General features: G+C 41.2%; 1 protein-coding gene across 4 annotated transcripts in view; it reads right to left on the bottom strand.

The window, feature by feature from the left end:
- The window catches only part of LOC149229124 (protein SPA1-RELATED 4-like), a 96,411-nt gene extending 77,820 nt beyond the window's left edge, over positions 1–18,591 (bottom strand). Inside the window, exons 1-4 of one of the 4 annotated variants that reach the window (XM_089378485.1) lie at positions 18,137–18,591; positions 17,846–18,005; positions 16,093–17,765; positions 15,721–15,878 (exon numbers count right to left, since the gene is read on the bottom strand). In XM_089378485.1, coding sequence (XP_089234611.1) covers positions 15,721–15,878; positions 16,093–17,115 — 1,181 coding nt within the window. In that variant the 5' untranslated portion in view covers positions 17,116–17,765; positions 17,846–18,005; positions 18,137–18,591. Of the gene's footprint in view, positions 1–15,720; positions 15,879–16,092; positions 18,006–18,136 lie in introns of all 4 variants that reach the window. The other 3 variants (XM_089378481.1, XM_089378486.1, XM_089378484.1) reach the window with 3 other exon arrangements.
- Positions 18,592–18,892: the final 301 nt, after the last annotated feature.

The raw sequence follows: 18,892 nt of genomic DNA, 5'->3' as shown, positions 1-18,892 counted from the left end.
CCGATTCCGATAAGTATTCATGGAGTTATGAATTTATTTGTGTTATAAGACAATTCGTCAAGGTCGGCCAGCAACCAAATAAACCCCACATGTGCTCAACGTTTTAGTATAAAAGGAGATGACTTGAGAGTCATTTCTCACACACACTTCTATCTTGATTTCTCTCCACTTGTCTTGGGTTTTAGTGGAAGAGAAATATAGGAGTGGAAGACCTAGACATTGGAGGAAAGAAGAATAAGGGAACTACCCTAGAGGAGATGCCCTAGCCCTAGACACTGTCAAAGAAGAAGTCAAATACGTTGTCAAGGAAGCATGCCCTAGCCGTAGTCTTAGAGGAATCTTATCACAACAAAGAGAGGCCCTAACGTTGTCCAAAAGGCAGCCCTAAACATAGTCTAAGAGCAGCCCTAAACGTTGTCAAAAGGCAACCCTAGACGCAGTCTAAGAGAGGCCCTAACGTTGTCCAAAAGGCAGCCCTAAACGCAGTCTAAGAGCAGCCCTAAACGTTGTCTAAAGGGCAGCCCTAAACGTTGTCTAAAGGAAACCCTAACTTAGTCTAAAGGGAGCCCTAACACTAACCTACGGTGCCCTAGATGCAGGCCTAATACGGCTGAAAAGGTGGGTTGTAGGTGACCCTCAAAACAGGGACAACATGAGAGTTTGAGGACTTAAACATTCCCAGAACAGTGATGCTAATAAATGGGACAACTGGGCTACATGGTGCTGCTAAGACACATGGGACAGCAGCAGGTATGGCAAGGCTAAGGGGACAGTAGCAAGGTATAGCATGACTATTAGGGACAACAACTACACCTATATACCTAGGCAGCAGTGGAAAAGGGACAGTTGTATAGTAAATGGGACAACAAAGGAATGCTAAGGCAAGCATGGCAAGCATGGACAGCATGGCAAGCATGGTGTTGCAAGCACATGAGACATGTTGTGTGGCAACATGATCAGCCTCATAACAATGATGGGACAGCAGCATGTTGGGACAGAACTATGATGGGACAGCAATGACATTGGTGGGACAACAGCATGTTGGGATAGAACCATGATGGGACAGCAGCATGTTGGGACAGAACTATGATGGGACAGCGATGACATTGTGCAGCAGTGGCACAATGGGGTAGCAACAACAACAAGGTGCAGCAAGTACATGTTGCAGCTAGGTGCAGCAATAGTACTTGGGACAGCAATGATGCTTAGTGCAGCAAGTACATGGTACAGTGATGATTGGTGAAGCATTATGAGATGCAACATAGTGATGATGGGTGCAGCATGGTGCAGTGCAGTGAGCAGTGTTTTAAAAACCGTTTTGAAAAACCGGTTACCGGTCAAACCGGCCGGTTAGCAAGCTGGCCGGTCCAAATCGGCCAAAAAACCCGGTTATACCTTGCATTTCACCTTTTTTGGGCCCTAACCGGTGAAAATCGGCCGGTTTTTGGCATGCCCACCATAACTTGCAAAAAGCGGTCTTCTGATTGTGGTTTAGGGGTTTTGGGGGGGAACTAAGGGTGTTTTCCCTCCAAAAACACCCTCTCCAAGCTATAAGAGGCCCCTCTCACTCTCATTTGTCTCACACAACTGATTTGGAGTGTTTGTGAGTGTTTGTGAGTTTGTTTGTGAGCTTGGAGAGTGTTGAGTTTTTGCTGAAGTAGTCATCTTGGAGTTGGAGTTGGAGCTATTTTGGAGATAGTATGTAGCTGTCAATGGAGTTGCCATCTTCAAGAGGAGGCTAAGGAAGCTAGTTTGCATTTCCAGGTAAGAATTTGCACTTGAAAATTCCTTATTTGACTGTTGTCCATGAATTAATTTTTTTTATGTGTTATAAACTTCTCACTTCTATGATCTACCATCCAGGGAGTCATCATGCCTCCAAAAGCCAAAGATACTGCATGGGCTCATTGTGATATGATTGATGGCAAAATGATTTGCAAATATTGCCAAAAATCCATTCAAGGAGGGGGTATTAATAGGTTCAAGCAACACTTGGCTGGGATAGGAGGCCATGTAAAGCCATGTGGAGCACCAAATGAAATAATAGGGCATATTAGGGCAGAATACCTTCAGAAGTTTGAGACTCAAGTCACTGAACCAATAGAGAAGTTTGTGACTGCAAAGTTTGGGAGTCGAGACTCAACCAACTGAGTTTGATCATGATGACTGAGACTCATGAGAAGTTTCAACTTCAAGTGATAATGTTGATCACTATTATAGTATTACTATTATCATATATGTAGAGTCTACACTGAAGTCTTGTAGTAGGCCACTGGCCCCATAGTTTGTAGGCTTTGTTTTTGCACTCTAGAGGCCATTTAGAGCCTCATTGCTTATGTATTTTGTCGATGATATGTATTGCACTCGGTGCCATTTTGATATATTCACCTTTACATGGTATATAAATGAGCAATCTTTGCATATTTTGTCTCTATTGGCTTGGAATCCTGGTTTTAAATCTTAAAAATAGTTTTTTTCATTAAAAAATAATTATTTAATGTATTTTTCTAAAACCGGTTCGTTTAGACCAAACCAGTCCCAGTTAGACCGGTTCCGGTCGGTAAACCGGTTCATTAGGTGGACCGGTCCGATCACCGGTTCCGGTTTTAAAAACATTGGCAGTGAGGTGCAGCATGATGACAAGATTCAGCACAATGATAGGTGAAGGAGTCACCTTGGAGAATCAGTTAAAGCAGCATGTCTTCAACTAATCTCATGTATCATCTTCTTAGAGATGATCTATGCTCTTATCTAGATAAGTCAAAGTGTTGACTTCTGTTATAAATATATTATCTCTCTCCCTCTGTGCTGAACTATTGAAGAACATATAAGAAGAATTGATCAAGGGTTCCCCACATTGGGGTTTGTCCCTGGCTAGCGCCACATCTTGTGTCCTCTTGCCTTGGCTTGTCTTCTGCGATTTATGTTTATGTTCTATCTGCAGTTTTAGTTTACTTTAATGCTGATGTGATTGCTAATCTGGAAAAGATATTGAGCTAACTGTGAAAATTAAAATAAATTGCTCTACGCATAGAACATACCTAAAATTAACATGGTATCAGAGCTGAGGTGAAGACAAAGCCCAAGAAAGAGTGAAAGAAAAATCACTGAAGATAGTTGAGAAAGGACAAAAGGATCAATGGATTCCTCATCCCTCTTCTAAATTCACCAAGGATGAAATCAAAGCAGAGAATATTATCAGAATGGCGCAGCGGAAGCTTCTGATGGCCTACCTAAAGATCACTTCAATGGAAGTCCGAATCTAAGGGTGGAAGGAAAGGCAAACGCCTTGTTTATAATAAGTTCGGCCATTATGCGAAGGATTGTCCGAATGGCAGGGACACATCACTTGATGATGATAACAATCATTCCAGGGACATCTTCAATGATCAGAGGAATGATAGGTAATGCAGGTTATCAAGGATACGGCTGACTCTTCAAAGAAAGCAAGGAACCCCAGGTATGAAGAATCAAATGTTATTTCTGATAAGATAAAGAAGCGTTATCTTGTATTGGCCCTCACCTTCAGATTCTGAGGGAATCTGGCTTATTGATTGTAGTGCTTCAAAGCACTTCATCAGATAGAAGGGTGCTCTCTCTAATTTGGTAGAGATGGAAACAATCGTGGGATTATACTTGGAGCCGATGCCACCTATCCCGGAAAGGGTGTAGGGAATGTTACCCCTCAATTGAATGAGGGTAACTCGATTCATTTACAAGAATCTCTTTATGTACCTGATCGCAAGAAGAACCTGGTGTCCATTTCGGCAATGGAAGTCAAAGGTTTCAAGGTGGCATTCATCGATGGAAAGGTACGTGTTTGAAAATAGAATTTTCAAAGATGCTTTTACTCATGGGTTCAAGGTTGGCAATTTGTATCAAGTTGCAGGAAGTCCATTGGGGACCATGTCAGTTGACACATCTCATCTATAGCACCGGAGGTCTACTTATTGTGGGCCCTACCCGATGTGAGTCAAATGGTGACAAAGATGCCTGAATTCAAGAAGAGCATGAAGTTGCATGTCTGAGATGTACCGAAGGAAAATCTTACAAGGGGACCATTCCCCTCATGTAGCAGGTCCACAAGTTTGGAACAACCCGAGGGGTTTGAGATTCATGATCGGGAATCTCATGTGTGCGGGTGGAAGAAAGTCCTCTATGGCTTGAAGCAAAACAGCCTGGGCTTAGTATGAGAGCATTGATAGCTGAGATTCACTAGGAGTGAAGCCGATCCAAACCATTGCTCGAAGGTTGTGGATGATAGACCTCTCATACTAGAACCTTCTAAGGACGACCTATTTCTGACAGGTGTAGACCCTCTCATTTGCAGAAGTAAGAGGGAGTTGGATTCAACATGTGGAATGGTAAACTGCAAGCCCGTGACTACCTTGAGGATCTTAACTTTCAAAGTTATATGGTAGTGATGCCGGACCAGATTTAGGAAATGCCTATGAGTTTTCATAAACTCATTCGCGTTGATGTTCTTGGTGAACTTCTGTCTGGACATATGATTTGCAGTTAGCATGTTGGGCTCATATTTTGGTTGAGCCTCACTAGATTGGTGCCAAGAATCTTCTCAGATATCTTCGGGGCACAATCTCTCATGGATTGAGATACACTACTAGAAATATGAAGCTGCATGATTATTCGAATGCTGACTGGGCAGGCAGTGTGGAGGATCACCAGAGCACTTCTCAGTGTTGGTTCTCTTTGGGTTCTGCTTCAATATCCTGGATGAGCAGGAAGCAGAAGTCGGTTGCTATAAGCACTGTTGAGACCGAATACATAACTATGAGTATGATCTCATGTGAAGCTGCCTGGTTGTGGAAACTCTTCAGCGAGCTGTTTGTACACATGATGAATACCACTGTGATCCTCTGTGACAACCAGGGGGGGATTTGATTGTTGAGGAATCCCGTATTCGATGATTGCTCCAGCAGATAGACATCAGATACTACCTTATCTGGGATATGGTACGTCGATGAGCGAGGAGGCTCCATCGCATTGAGACTAATGTACAGGTCGCAGACATTTTGTCAAAGCCCTGGGGAAAGGTCAAATCTGTGACTTTCTCGAACGACTTGGAGTCATTGAGAGACCTTCTTATAAGGGTACTGCATGTTGCATGCATTGAGCTCTGGGAGCTCCGGGGGGCTTGGGGTACTTACTGGAGTAACACACGACCATAGGGCGACTCACCCTCCCCTAACAGTGCATTTTGTATAGGGTGAATGGGTCAGCGTTCCCCTGTGATACCTCGAGGCGACTTATGGATAGGATGCATGGTTCTCCTGTCGAGGCATCCTACCCATGCAGTCTGGGACTCATGGGAAGTACCTCTCATCTGGCCAATGAGCAGGGAAATGGGGTTAGGGACCATAGTAGTAGTATCGATGGACGCATCGTTGTATCTACCGTACTCCCTATGCTAGGATGACCTCCATTGATCTGGGATCAATATGAGTGGTTTGAGACACTCTCTTGTGATATTGATCTAGGATCAATAAAACTGACTTCAGGTCAGTAGAGAATGGTATCATACATTCTCAATCAATTCTTCTTCTTCATGGTTCAGTAGAGCAGAGCATAGTAGAGCAAAGCTCAGCAAAGCAGAGCAGAGTAGTGCAGGGCACTGATGCCAGAGATAGTACAGTCAGACATATGGATCAGCGGATGGAGTTCTCCCTAGTTGAGAGGGAGTGTTAATATTGGCAACTAGGGTCAAACTCCATGTGGGTCATCTTATTTATGGCAGCTGATATTTTTCTTGAATCCCTCTCATCGAGAGGTGTAGGATTGATCTAAAGATCATCCGATTCCAATAAGTATTCATGGAGTTATGAATTTATTTGTGTTATAAGACAATTCGTCAAGGTCGGCCAGCAACCAAATAAACCCCACATGTGCTCAACGTTTTAGTATAAAAGGAGATGACTTGAGAGTCATTCTCACACACACTTTTATCTTTGATTTCTCTCCACTTGTCTTGGGTTTTAGTGGAAGAGAAATCTAGGAGTGGAAGCCATAGACGTTGGAGGAAAGAAGACTAAGGGAGCTGCCCTAGAGGAGATGCCCTAGCCCTAGATGTTGTCAAAGAAGAAGTCAAAAACGTTGTCAAGGAAGCATGCCCTAGCCGCAGTCTTGGAGGAATCTTATCACAGCAAAGAGAGGCCCTAACGTTGTCCAAAACGCAACCCTAAACACAGTCTAAGAGCAGCCCTCAACACTGTCAAAAGGCAACCCTAGCCGCAATCTAAGAGAGGCCCTAACGCTGTCCAAAAGGCAGCCCTAAAAGCCGTCTAAGAGCAGCCCTAAATGTTGTCTAAAGGCAACCCTAACGCAGTCTAAAGGGAGCCCTAATGCTAACCTACGGTGCCCTAGATGCAGACCTAATATGGCTGAAAAGGTGGGTTGTAGGTGACCCTCAAAACAGGGACAGCATGAGAGTTTGAGGACTCAAACATGCCCAGGACAGCAATGCTAATAAATGGGACAACTGGGCTACATGGTGCTGCTAAGACACATGGGATAGCAGCAGGTATGGCAAGGCTAAGGGGACAGCAGCAAGGTATAGCATGATTGTTAGGGACAGCAGCTACACCTATATATCTAGGCAGCAGTGGCAAGGGACAGTTGTATAGTAAATGGGACAGCAAAGGAATGATAAGGCCAGCATGGCAAGCATGGTGCTGCAAGCACATGAGACATGCTGTGTGGCAACATGATCAGCGTCAGAACAATGATGGGACAGCAGCATGTTGGGACAAAACTATGATGGGACAACAATGACATTGAGGGTACAGCAGCATGTTGGGACAGAACTATGATGGGACAGCAATGACATTGTGCAGCAGTGGCACAATGGGATAGCAGCAACAAGAAGGTGCAGCAAGTACATGGTGCAGCTAGGTGCAGTAATAGTACTTGGGGCAGCATTGATGCTTGGTGCAGCAAGTACATGGTACAATCATGGTTGGTAAAGCATGATGAGATGCAACATAGTGATGATGGGTGCAGCATGGTGCAGCACGGTGAGGTGCAGCATGATGACGAGATTCAACACAATGATAGGTGAAGGAGTCACCTTGGAGAATCATTTGAAGCAGCATGTCTTCAATTGATCTCATGTATCATCTTCTTAGAGATGATCTATGCTCTTACCTAGATAAGTCAAAGTGTGACTTCTGTTATAAATGTACTATCTCTCTCTCTGTTGAACTATTGAAGAACATATAAGAAGAATTGATCAAGGGTTTCCCCACATTGGGGTTTGTCCCTGGCTAGCGCCACATCTTGTGTCCTCTTATCTTGGCTTGTCTTCTACAATTTATGTTTATGTTCTATTTGCAATTTACTTTAATGTTGATGTGATTGCTAATCTGGAAAAGATATTGAGCTAACTGTGAAAATTGAAATAAATTGCTCTAAGCATAGAACATACCTAAAATTAACAGATCAAGACTACAACTCTCCACCCAACCATAGACAAGCTACAACCACTATTACTTGTAGTTGTCACCCCGAGCTAGATTCCAAAGCTTGAGGTGGAGTGCTTTCAAAGGACTTTTGACCAATCAAACAGTTGGAACAAGGTGTACAAGGCCACACTACCTTCATCCACCAACTACACACATTATCTTGCACATTCTTCAAGCATATTCACATTCATGCCAACATACCACAATGTAGAGAACTTTAGCTCACTTTCAGGAGAAGAGAGTCCACAATAAGGAAGGTTCATCAGTGGATAAGTTGTTGATGGGTAAAGAGATCAGTGAGTCAAGCACTAGAGCTTCAGCCCCATGGAAACTCATGTTGGTTCTTTAGCCCTCACAAGCACCCGAGTGACTCTCCCCAGTCCAACAAGTTCATCAATCCACAAGCTCCCAGTGGGTTCTTCAACCCTACAGGCAAGCCACTGCTCTCTATGATGCTTATGCCCAACAAGCCTCTAAGAGGGTTCTTCAATTGGCGTTTAAATTCTCTTTAGCGCTTAGCAACAACCATTTGAGATGTTTCCTTCTTTTTGCTCTTCCATAGCAATTGTTAATGCTACTCTACGTTTTTCCTTCCTCTGTCTACAGTTGCCGCTATGCAAGAGAGGGATTTCTCTGTGTTTTCTCCCTCGTAAACTCCTTGCGCCCCTCCCCAAGGTCCCCTCGTCTGATTTTTCCTTGCCTATTCAATGGCCAATCGCCTACTTCTTTTTGAGGCTCCACACAGCCCATACCTTGGACAACACAACCCATTACAAACTTGAATGATTTTGTCCTTTCTTGCTTATTGTTGGAGGCTAAGGACACCTAGGCCTGTCCTTTTCTTGTTGGTTAAACTTATTGCACAATCAACTCATTTAAGACCACTTCAGCCAACCCATGTCTGCCATTAAAATAACCAACTCCTCAAACAATCTTCCTCAAGCCATCTCCTTCCTCAAGCAATGGAATCTGTGTCCCTCTCTCAACCATTTAATTAATTACAATTATTTACAATGAGAGGAAAGATTAACCAAGGGATGTCACACATCAATACTAGGGCCATAGGCTTGAATATTAGGCTGACCCACTCAAAAATTCTTGTTTCTTTAAAAAAAATTGCATTTGGAACGTCTTTACGAAGAGGGGGAGCGCTCCCCCGCAACACTAGCCGTGCACTTAAGGGTTGTTTTATTGTGTGTAAGATGACGCTCAGTTTTAGAGAAACTGATAGGTTGGAAAGGCTTCCAATTTTGTTCCATAGAAGCTCAAGCTATAGACACTTATGGAGGAAGCCAAACTTTAGGAGCATGTTGAGAAAGTGATTCCACAACATACCCATCTAACACAATTGGTTACTCATTGGAAGAAGAAAGTCAAGTTTGAGAGAATATAGAAAGATTAAGAAAATCATTCTAGATTCAATAGAGGACCATTTCATCTCTCACCTTGCAAAGAAGATGATAGATAAGTACATGTTTGGATTTGTGATTCAATTGTTTCAAAACCAACTTTCATCCATTCATATGAGCAAGACAGATACTATGGTAAGCTACTTAACCAAGACCACTCAGTTAAGAGATCAGTTAGCTACCATTGGAAGACATTTCAAAGATCAAGGGTTGGTGCCCATTCCTTTGAATGGACTTGTTCCTTCCTAGATGTTTTTTGTTCAAGGCAATTGTGCTTGAAAGGCTTTGCCAAAGTTCAAAAAGTTTTGGATTGATCATGTTTGGGAAGAAATAATATTGCAATCATGTTCGATGCAACAAGGGGAAATAGATATGATTGGTCACCTCAAAAAGATGAAGAAGGGTGGTAAGAAAGGATACAAGAATAAGGAAGGTACATATACAAGAAAGAAGAACTTGAGTAAGTTGATGTGTTTCTGATGTCACAACACAGGGCATTATGTCAACCAGTGTCCAATGAAAAAGAAGGGAAAGGAAGAGAAACAGTTTGCAGCAAGCACTGCCAAATGTAGAGGATGATCCCTCTTAGTTTGAGACTACCTTTTCCATGACCTCCTGACTGTCATCTAACATTGTGTCTAGTGTTTGATAGCATGTGGATAGTGGAGCTTCAAGACATATGGCATGTGGCAAGTCATTATTTAGTAGACTTCAGGAGCAAGAGGAAGGTATGCATTTGGAGCTTGGTGATGATGCTACATATCATGTGAGAATAGTTGAATCCATTTCTTTCATATGCCTTCAGGTCATGCCCTTGAGTTGAGTGATGTTCTATTGGTTCCTAGTTTGAAGAAGAATCTTCTTTCAATTCTTGTATGTTCGATGAGTTGTATTTGAGGGTCAACATTGTACCATCAGTGACTGTAGTATAGCTAATACGAGGACATTAGCTAGAGGGGTGAGAAAGAGTGCCTTTAGAGGTTAAATGTTGATCCACTGCCACTTGTACATTCCAATGAGAGGTTGGATGAGCCTTCTAGTTTTGAGGAGACTCAAGAACATGTAGGAGCACTCAAATCTTCAGTAAGGGTGAGTGTATTTCCTAGAAGATATGCTAGTCATATTGCATTGGTTTCTACCATCTATGTGCCTTCTAGTTGTTTGAGGAGGAGAGATGATATCTTGATGGAGGAGGATGCTAAGGTTGATTACATGATTGCTATTGATGGGAGTATCGTAGAGTACAAGGACAAGGTTATTGGATTCTCTTAGACAAAGTGAGTCAACCATGATGTTAATCTTTCTACATAATTCACTCGAAAAGAGAGAGTTGAGCTAGTTCACATTGTTTCAGTTACCAAAAGGCTTTGACATGCATGACAGGAATTCTCACATTCATAGGTCGTTACCTATACAATAAGCTTGGTATTTTAGGATCGATGAGTTGACTTGACCAAATTTCTATCTTTCTAACATTGATAGATGTGATGCACTTGTCTTGGACTTGTATGGAGATGTGATTACCTTTGCAGGGCATCTTGAATAGCTCATGATGTTAAGATGTTGACTTGAGGGATGATAGAGTTTTGCAGGTTGCTTATGATCCAAGGTTATAATCCTTCAAAATCAAGATGGTCAATGTTATTTGGAGGCTTGAGATGTTGAGATAACATCATGTGACAAATGGGTGATACTTTATTTTCAGGGGACAGTTGGTGATTTTGACACTACAAAAAATACTAATTTGAGAATGGAAAGTTTTGTAGAGTTGCATAGGGTTTATAGAGTGTTGGTGAAAACATTTTCCTCGTAAAGAGGGATTGTTAGCTTTTGAGGTTACCCCAAAAGTGTTTGCACCATGTTTGGGGTGGTTCATGAGATTTGGGGTACATGGTGTATAATTATTCCTTGGATAGCCTATGATGGATTTGCACATTGAAGATGGCTTATTGAATAGTTACTTGACCTTAATTGGGTGCATGCATGACATTCTTCATTAGAGCATTGGATATCTTCAAACAACTTGTTGACATTCTACATGCTAGCCACATGAGGAGGAAGCTTACTTACAAAACACCCTACATTGGAGGAGGAGCATTTGGCATTTTGGTGGAGAATATTAAGCCCTAGACAACATGGAGTAGTTTGGATGCTTGCATGAAAGCATGAATTTGTCTTGGGGATGCCTCTGTTGTGACAATGTTGATTCAAGGGGAGTGGACCTATGGAGTACATGACTCAGGAGGAGCACTGGAGTCCATGCAGGCGTTGCATTGGACACATCTCATGGAGTGCCCTTGCACTGGAGCCTTGCTTGTGTACAACATCACCTCGGAGCTTAACATGTGTACCCTTGGAGTGTAGCATTATGCATGTGTGACCCTACTTGTGGCTTTGTAGGTTGCATGAAAGGGTTTAGGGCCTAGGCACACTCGTTTTGTTAGCCTCCCTTACCTCACAAATATATAGACAAAGGAATGGGTCCCTTCATCATTCTTATCCTTATCACTCTTGTGTTAGAGATGTGACTAAGAGTGCACTAGTCTCTCTCTCCTTCTTTCTCTTAGATCTTCAGCTTTGTACTTTCTCTCCCTTGTCTTGGAGGTGCTAGGATTTGTTGGATCTTTTGCGGCATCTTGAATACTAAGGTTATGATTTCATTTCTCGGAGACATTGTAGCTAGAGTTTTGTGATTAAACCCTAGCTTGTACTTGTTGAAGTGAAGAAGAAGAGGATATGTCCTGCCAAGGAGGCTTGCTAGTGTTGATGCTAGCTTGTGAAGTATCTTTGACGAAGCTAGGGTTTTGTTCTTTTCCCTAGCTAGTTTTTTGGCGAGCTGGAGGATTGTACTAGCATTGAGATGAGGCTCGTACATGAATTTCACTTTTATGCATATAGACATGAAGTTTTCAACTACCCAAAACGTTTTCTATTTGCAAATTTGATTTCCAGCCATCTATTTCATTATGGTTTGGTAATTTCCAGCGCTTGTATGTCTTGCTGATTTGATATAAATTAACACTGAAATTTTTAACTGATTTAACACTAATATTTACTATTCTAATTACAACTGTCATAAAGCAAATTGGAGATTTGTTTATGCATGCTAAGATTTCACGAGAGGAATAGAACTTGTTGGCAGACTTTGGTATCTTCTCTCTTGGATTTCCTTGTTGATTGGGTTGTAAAGAGGTGAAATATTGTCCAACATTGATGTTGTTTATGTATATTCTATAACAGCCCTAAGGTTGAAAATTTATAGAGTTAAGATCCATGAAACCTCTAGGAAAGAGGTGAAATTTTCTGAGTTGCATTAATTTCCCTAATACGAAAAATTTCTACAAGTAGTCCCCCCGAGCTTAGCCTCCTTTCTAAACGTAAATATATGAATGTATTTTCCCTAGTTTATGTCTAGTGCCTAGGAAAGGTCCTCTTTATTGTTTTCTTATGTCATGCTTTGGTCATGTTTATTCCTAACTGGGTTCATTAGTTGGACATTTTCTACCATGGGTTGTACAATGAATCTATGTTTGCCCCCTACAAACTAGCAGATCAAAGAGCCCAATTTCAATGAAACACTTGCTGAATTTTGTCTCGGACCAACAAATCCCTCAATTTGACTCACAGATCAGTAGTTGAGCCCTTTGACTTTTAATCAACAACTATTTGTCGTGCCTTCTACTCCCATGTGGGTTTACTTGGTCTATAAATATCCCTCTTTTTAACTTAGTTAAGGCTAATAAATCGGTCTCTCTTTTGATTCTTGAAACTTACCAAAACTTTGTTGAATTTTCTTAGGTCATGCTATGGTCATGTTTATTCCTATGTGGGTTCCTTAGTTGGACATTTTCTTCCAGTTGTACAATGAATCCATGTTTGCCTCCTTCAAACTAGCAGATCAAAGAGCCCAATTTCAATGAAACAACTAAGGAATTTTATCTGGGACCAACAAATACCTCAATTTGACTCACAGATGAGTAGTTGAGCCCTTTGATTTTTAATCAACAACTATTTGTCGTGCCTTCTACTCTCATGTGGGTTTACTTGGTCTATAAATATCCCTCTTTTTAACTTAGTTAAGGCTAATAAATTGGTCTCTCTTTTGATTCTCGAATCTTACGAAAACTTTGTTGAATTTTCTTAGGTCATGCTTTGGTCATGCTTATTCCTAAGTGGGTTCCTTAGTTGGACATTTTCTTCCATGGGTTGTACAATGAATTTATGTTTGCCTCCTACAAACTAGCAGATCAACAAATCCCTCAATTTGACTCACAAATGAGTAGTTCAGCCCTCTGACTTTTAATCAACAAGTATTTGTCATGCCTTCTACTCCCATGTGCATTTACTTGGTCTATAAATATCCCTCCTTTTAACTTAGTTAAGGCTAATAAATTAGTTCTCTCTTTTGATTTTCGAATCTTACCAAAACTTTGTTGAATTTTCGTAAGGATTGTACTCACCCTTTGTTGATGTTTGTAGCTTAGGCAGATACTTCAGCACAGACTTAAGTGTCAAGGTGTGTGGAAGTCACCTAATTACCTCTTAATCTTAGTAATTACTTTATTTATTAAAGTAATTTCTTTTCATAAGAAAAGTGTGTTTTATCTAATGAAATGCAAAGGTTATTTGCATTAGTGAATTAGATAAATCACAACCATTGATATCAATTGAAGTTGAGATTTAATTTCAACCATCAATCATTTTGTATATTAGGTTATTGATTTAGCCATAACTCAAACTTTTAAAAAAAGGCTCAGGTAAGGGAGAAGACACATTATTGAGCAGAAGACATAGTGAGATAAGTGAGTATCTCAATGATTGGTTGGAGAAGGAAATTCGCTCGAGTGTGCAGAGATGTCAGACAAAAAAACAACAAGAGGATTTGCAACAAGGAAGAAACCTAATGGCAGGAAATCAAGGATTGATTTTCTGCAGCAGATCTAGCCCACGTGTGCGGCAGAACCCAACAAGAATGCACATGTGTGAGTACAATATAGGTACAGCGTGTGGCGGATGCAACCATATAGCAGATTGCAAGGATAAGTTTGCAGATTTGGATTTTCTCAGTGATTTCAGAGGGCCCTACAGCTTTACAGATGCCCGAAATTTCTTCAGTAAATTTCTGAATATTCTTGTAGATTGTATTTTCTCAGTGGCCAGATTTTCCCGGGTTGGAAAAGTCCTTGTGAGCTTGGTAAAATATCTGAATAAAAAGCTGAATTTTGAAAGGCATATTTTATGTGTTTTGCGCAAATGAAATTGACTGTTTAAATTTTTGCTTCCGCTGAAAATTAAATTTTTATTTACCAGTTAAAATCCCAGTATCACATTTTGTTCAACGAGCTGAAAACTAAATTAAAATCAGCAAGGAATTTTTGCTAGAAAATAATTTGTAATTTACTAGGGTTAGAAAACTTAGCACCCTTCACCAAAGCACCTAAGGCTACCGAAAACTACAGACCCCATGAACTCCCTCATAGTAGGGACTTACCTTCATTGTTGTGTTTTTCCCTTAGCTTGGATTCTTCAATTTGTACCTAGCAATCAAGTTGGATCTAAGGTTTTGCCCTCACGGGTTTCTCTTGGATTCAATCAATGCCCTTCTCCAAGGAGGATTACCCACACCATATTTGTAGGGAGAGTGCCTCACAGTAGAGGGCCAATCATCTACTAAGCCGATAATTATGTTCTTTATTATTTGGTAGATATATCATGATTTTGTAATTACATTGCATCGCTTTGGAGGCTATTTTCAGGTACAAAACAAGGAAATCGGCAATGGCTTGGAGCACGGTAGGAATTTTATTGTCTTTGTTGGCTTCACCAAGGGTTATGACCTGCCTATTCCTGGTTCAAGCATGTCCATTCCTCTTCCCTTCTTTTCCATGGGTATTTCCTTTCTTTCTGATTTCTATAGTTAGTTTTTTTTTCTGCATATGAAAATTCTATCTTGTTAGGAAACCTCAAAACCTAACATAAGCGCCCTCCTAAAATAAACCAAAACCTAAGGGAAACACCCAGCCAATGTTAATAATTAACCTAGTGGCTTCCATTCTTCCCTTCATCCTCCCACCTTGGCTCCTCGCTGCCAATGCGGTGTCAACTTCACTCCTTTCCTCCTCCCTCCTCGTGATGGTGGCAGGACCATTTGTGTGGTAGTGCATTGTTTCCCTCTAACTGCTGCTCCACAAACTCTTCTCCTACAATTTCCCATTCCCGATACTTGGGGACACAGGTTTCAATAATATAGGCTATCAGTTGTTTCTTCTAAGTATGATTGTATGCTTCACTAAAAGCATGAGAGGAATTCTTACCTTCCAGAGAAGTTGGAGGCATGAGGGGCAAGAATCTCTTATGAATGCAATATCCATGAGCCATAATTTTTATTTAAGAATGTACAGAAATCGTCAAGCTTGGGTGAATAAAACTAAGTATTGATTGAGGGATGGGTTGCTATAAAAGATTCAATTGCAATGTCTTCAAGTTCCATGGTCTATATGGAGACACTTCATAAATACATCAGCAGAAATTATATGACGTTTATCTTTCTTTCTCAGTCCAGGTTAAGTGGCCTCAACTAGAAACGGATCTTCTGATGCAGGCTTGTGAAACATTTCTTGGGAAAACTTTAATACGACCCTGAAAAATGAAAAGTCAAACCATATGAAACCATACATACTTTAAGGTCTCTGATAATCAGACAATGTATCAGACCACTATTTTGAAGACATGCTGATCCAACCTGACTACATGGGATACTATGCAGGACCAAATCCATCTCCATGGTACTTTCTGAAATCATTAAGCTGACAATACGCAGATGGTCTACTAACCTCAGTTTTGGACGTGAAGCTGGTGCAGGATGAAGCAGACGTTGACAAAAATTAGCCTCCTTAGGCCACTTCAGCAAGAACTGTGGAGGAAGGACACGATGCCGGAGATTGGACATGATTGTCTGTTGCTCTGCTTCTGAGCTAAAAGTGCAGAATAGCTAGCAACATGAAAGGACTCAAAATGGGTGAGGATTACTGGATTTTACATTAAACATTTGAATTTGAAAATGATAACAACAATAATTTTGAATTATATATTTTAATTTTGAAAAATGCTAACAACAAAACTTAGACAGTAGAATTCATTATTTTATTTCTATCAGAAATCAATCTCCTGTAAAATTGTATGACTAGTTTTGTTCTGCTTCATACCTCAAAGAGGAGAACACCTAAACAGTACATATCTGAAGAAAATGAGATTGACTTCCCCGCTAGCTCCTCTGCACTCGTATACCAGTTAAGTTCCATAAGCAGTAGTTGTTTCAATGGGAAGCAATTGCCCCTCTCTTGAACATTCTCATCTGCATTCATAGCATCCATTTTTGATTGTGCAATCCCATCCCTTGTGTCCGGTCCCAGGGTATCAACTGGTATGACATGCTTACAATCATCAGTCTCTAAGCATAAAAAAATTCCTACAGAAGCAAATCTTTCAGATACTCTGGCTAGGCTTTCTTGACACTCACCTGTTGCTAAAATACTTGATTGCTGAGTTTGATGGCCTACAATGTGGTCACAGGTGCTTTGCTCAACTTCTTCTCTGATTCTTGAAATCCTCCCAATGTCATCACTATGTTGCCTTGGAGCTCTCCCTGTCTCATGTGGAAGTGCCTGAGCTAACCTTTCAGTTGAGTCTTCGGACGACTCAGAACCTGAACTCGTACATGAAGCCGATTCAATGAATGAAACTCGATTGAATGAAGACAACATAAAGCAGGAAGGTCGGATGTTTTGCAAAACAACTCCTTCAGAATGTGCAAGATGGACAATCTCCAGAATTTGCTTGAAAATGTGCAAGGATTCTACTCTATCCACGGCTCTATTTGGTGTGTTCAGCCATTCTCTCAAGCTAATATCCTCCGCTTCTAAATCATCCGTCATGTGGTGCAGAGTGGAATGGGTCTGAAAAGCAACTTCTTGTTTCTCATTTGCAGGGTTACCAGAAAGACAGCTGTTGTTCCCCATATAATCGGCTGATGATGTGATAAGCTGTTTCTCTTCTTCTTCGGATTGACTACAGACAGTGTTGGAAGCATCCTTTGAGCTGCCGCAAGTGGTACTAGGATACAACCCTGCATTATTGATGCTGGATTCCCCAGACATAAACTCCCTCTGACTCGCTTCCTCCCAATTCAACTCTTGGGAGCCGTTCATTTCATCTCTCAATTTCTCCATCCCACGGGTTATGATTGGCCATTTGTGTAATTCAGGTTGGTGTTCCACCCATAGTGAATAGGTTGTAACCTCTACGAATCTCTGATTCCTTGAAATAGTTCTCGGACTTATGGCACCAAATCCACAATATAAATTCTAGCGAAAACAGCATTCTGCATCTCATTCCTAAGAGATAAATTATAAAAATCCCTCCGAATGTCCCCACCGATTCTCCTTTCGTGGCGCCGGTATTAAAAATATTTGGCCATTGCATAAAAACCCTTCTACGTTTTCTCACTGCTCCTTATTATATGCAGGGCCGACAAGATAAACTCAAATACAAATCTACTACATGCAATCTCGTTATGTTTCCCCTTGCTTTCCCATTTCCCACTCTTCCGGACCACAAAAAGAAACCAAATTTTAGAGGCAAATATTTCTCAGAGGCATTTACGACCGTACAGCACCAAAGCCTCCCAGAACAAACACACTTTCACTTTTAAATTATTCCTACCAAATTGCACGTAATATACGCATACAGCCTTCAGCAATTTTCCCAAGGCAAAATTTCTCAAGCCGGTTCGCGAACCGAAACTTCTTAAATTTCACACAGTAAAAAGCGGTGCCAAATATTCTTTACAGTGCCTTCAAGAGACCGGGACCAGCTGTCGCTTCAAACACATACTGAACTTCAAAATCTCGAAAATGTTAACAGAAAACCTACCAAATTCTCAGCCATAAAGCAAATTACCTTTCAGACAAAGCCGAAATTTCTAGCCATGAAAGAATTCAGCAAAGAAGACTTCAAAGGAAACGCCTTTCTGCACTTCATTTAAAGCTTCAATGTACCGGCAAATTAAAGAAAGCAGTCCATCCTGCGGGAACCGCCCGCATTGAACCCCAGCCGCAAACTGCAAGAAACCCATCGACACGTTTAAATCTTTAACCATTATCGTTATCAATAAACAGACAAAATAATAACTAAAGCAGCTCCTGCAGTACGAAGAGCATTTGACCTCACAAATCAAAACGATAGCTCTACCTCAGAAATTAAACCGATAGCTCAACTTCCGATTGATTTTTTGCAGAATTTAGAAAAAGAAAATGCCAAACCGACAAAGAAACTTGCATTTTCTGCCGCCAAAGCCAAAGAATTGTACGAGGAGCAGAGCTGACAGAAAATAAAACCAAAAATCAAGCCCTGCGAGCTGCAGAGCGACGACGGCCTCAATTCCGCGGAATTCACCGGTAAATCCAGCGGTTTATCCGCACACCGTAAAACGGAGGAGCAAAAACAGAGCCCGCTATACTGTAAGTCTGTACATTATCTCTTTGCCTCCGCTGAAGGTAGCCATCCAAATGGTTTATCAATTAATTCTGTAATCATTATTTTCCTCGTCCTCTGCTTTTTTATCCCATCCTCAGGCTCCACATCAGCCTGCCGACTCCGTGCGTGGCTACATGCGCTTCCATGAAAATTCTGCCAATTTTAGGTTTTATGTAAAATCGAAAGCGAGATTCGATGCGGGGCCGGATTCGATAGCGGGTAACCAAACCCACACAACGAATTAATTCACATTGAAGATGAGTCCATTCCGGATAGGATTCAATGCACTGTGATTCATACATGTGGAGAGTAAAATAATTTTTCGCAATTCCAAAGTGTTTCGATAATGACGTGTCCAATTGAAGGCCAGGAAATCATTTGATGTACTCTGTTGGTATTTTGTACTGTGCGTATCTTTGTGCCTGTGCTTCGTGCTGTCGCTTTTGCTTCTTGGCATTAGCGCCTGCGTGG

This window comes from Pinus tabuliformis, chromosome J (assembly GCF_031772625.1).
Source record: "Pinus tabuliformis cultivar Carrire ecotype Pingquan chromosome J, CPIR1, whole genome shotgun sequence".
NCBI classification, from domain to species: domain Eukaryota; kingdom Viridiplantae; phylum Streptophyta; class Pinopsida; order Pinales; family Pinaceae; genus Pinus; species Pinus tabuliformis.
The sequence above is the reverse complement of the archived record's forward strand: the minus strand, read 5'-3'. Positions and strand labels throughout refer to the sequence as shown.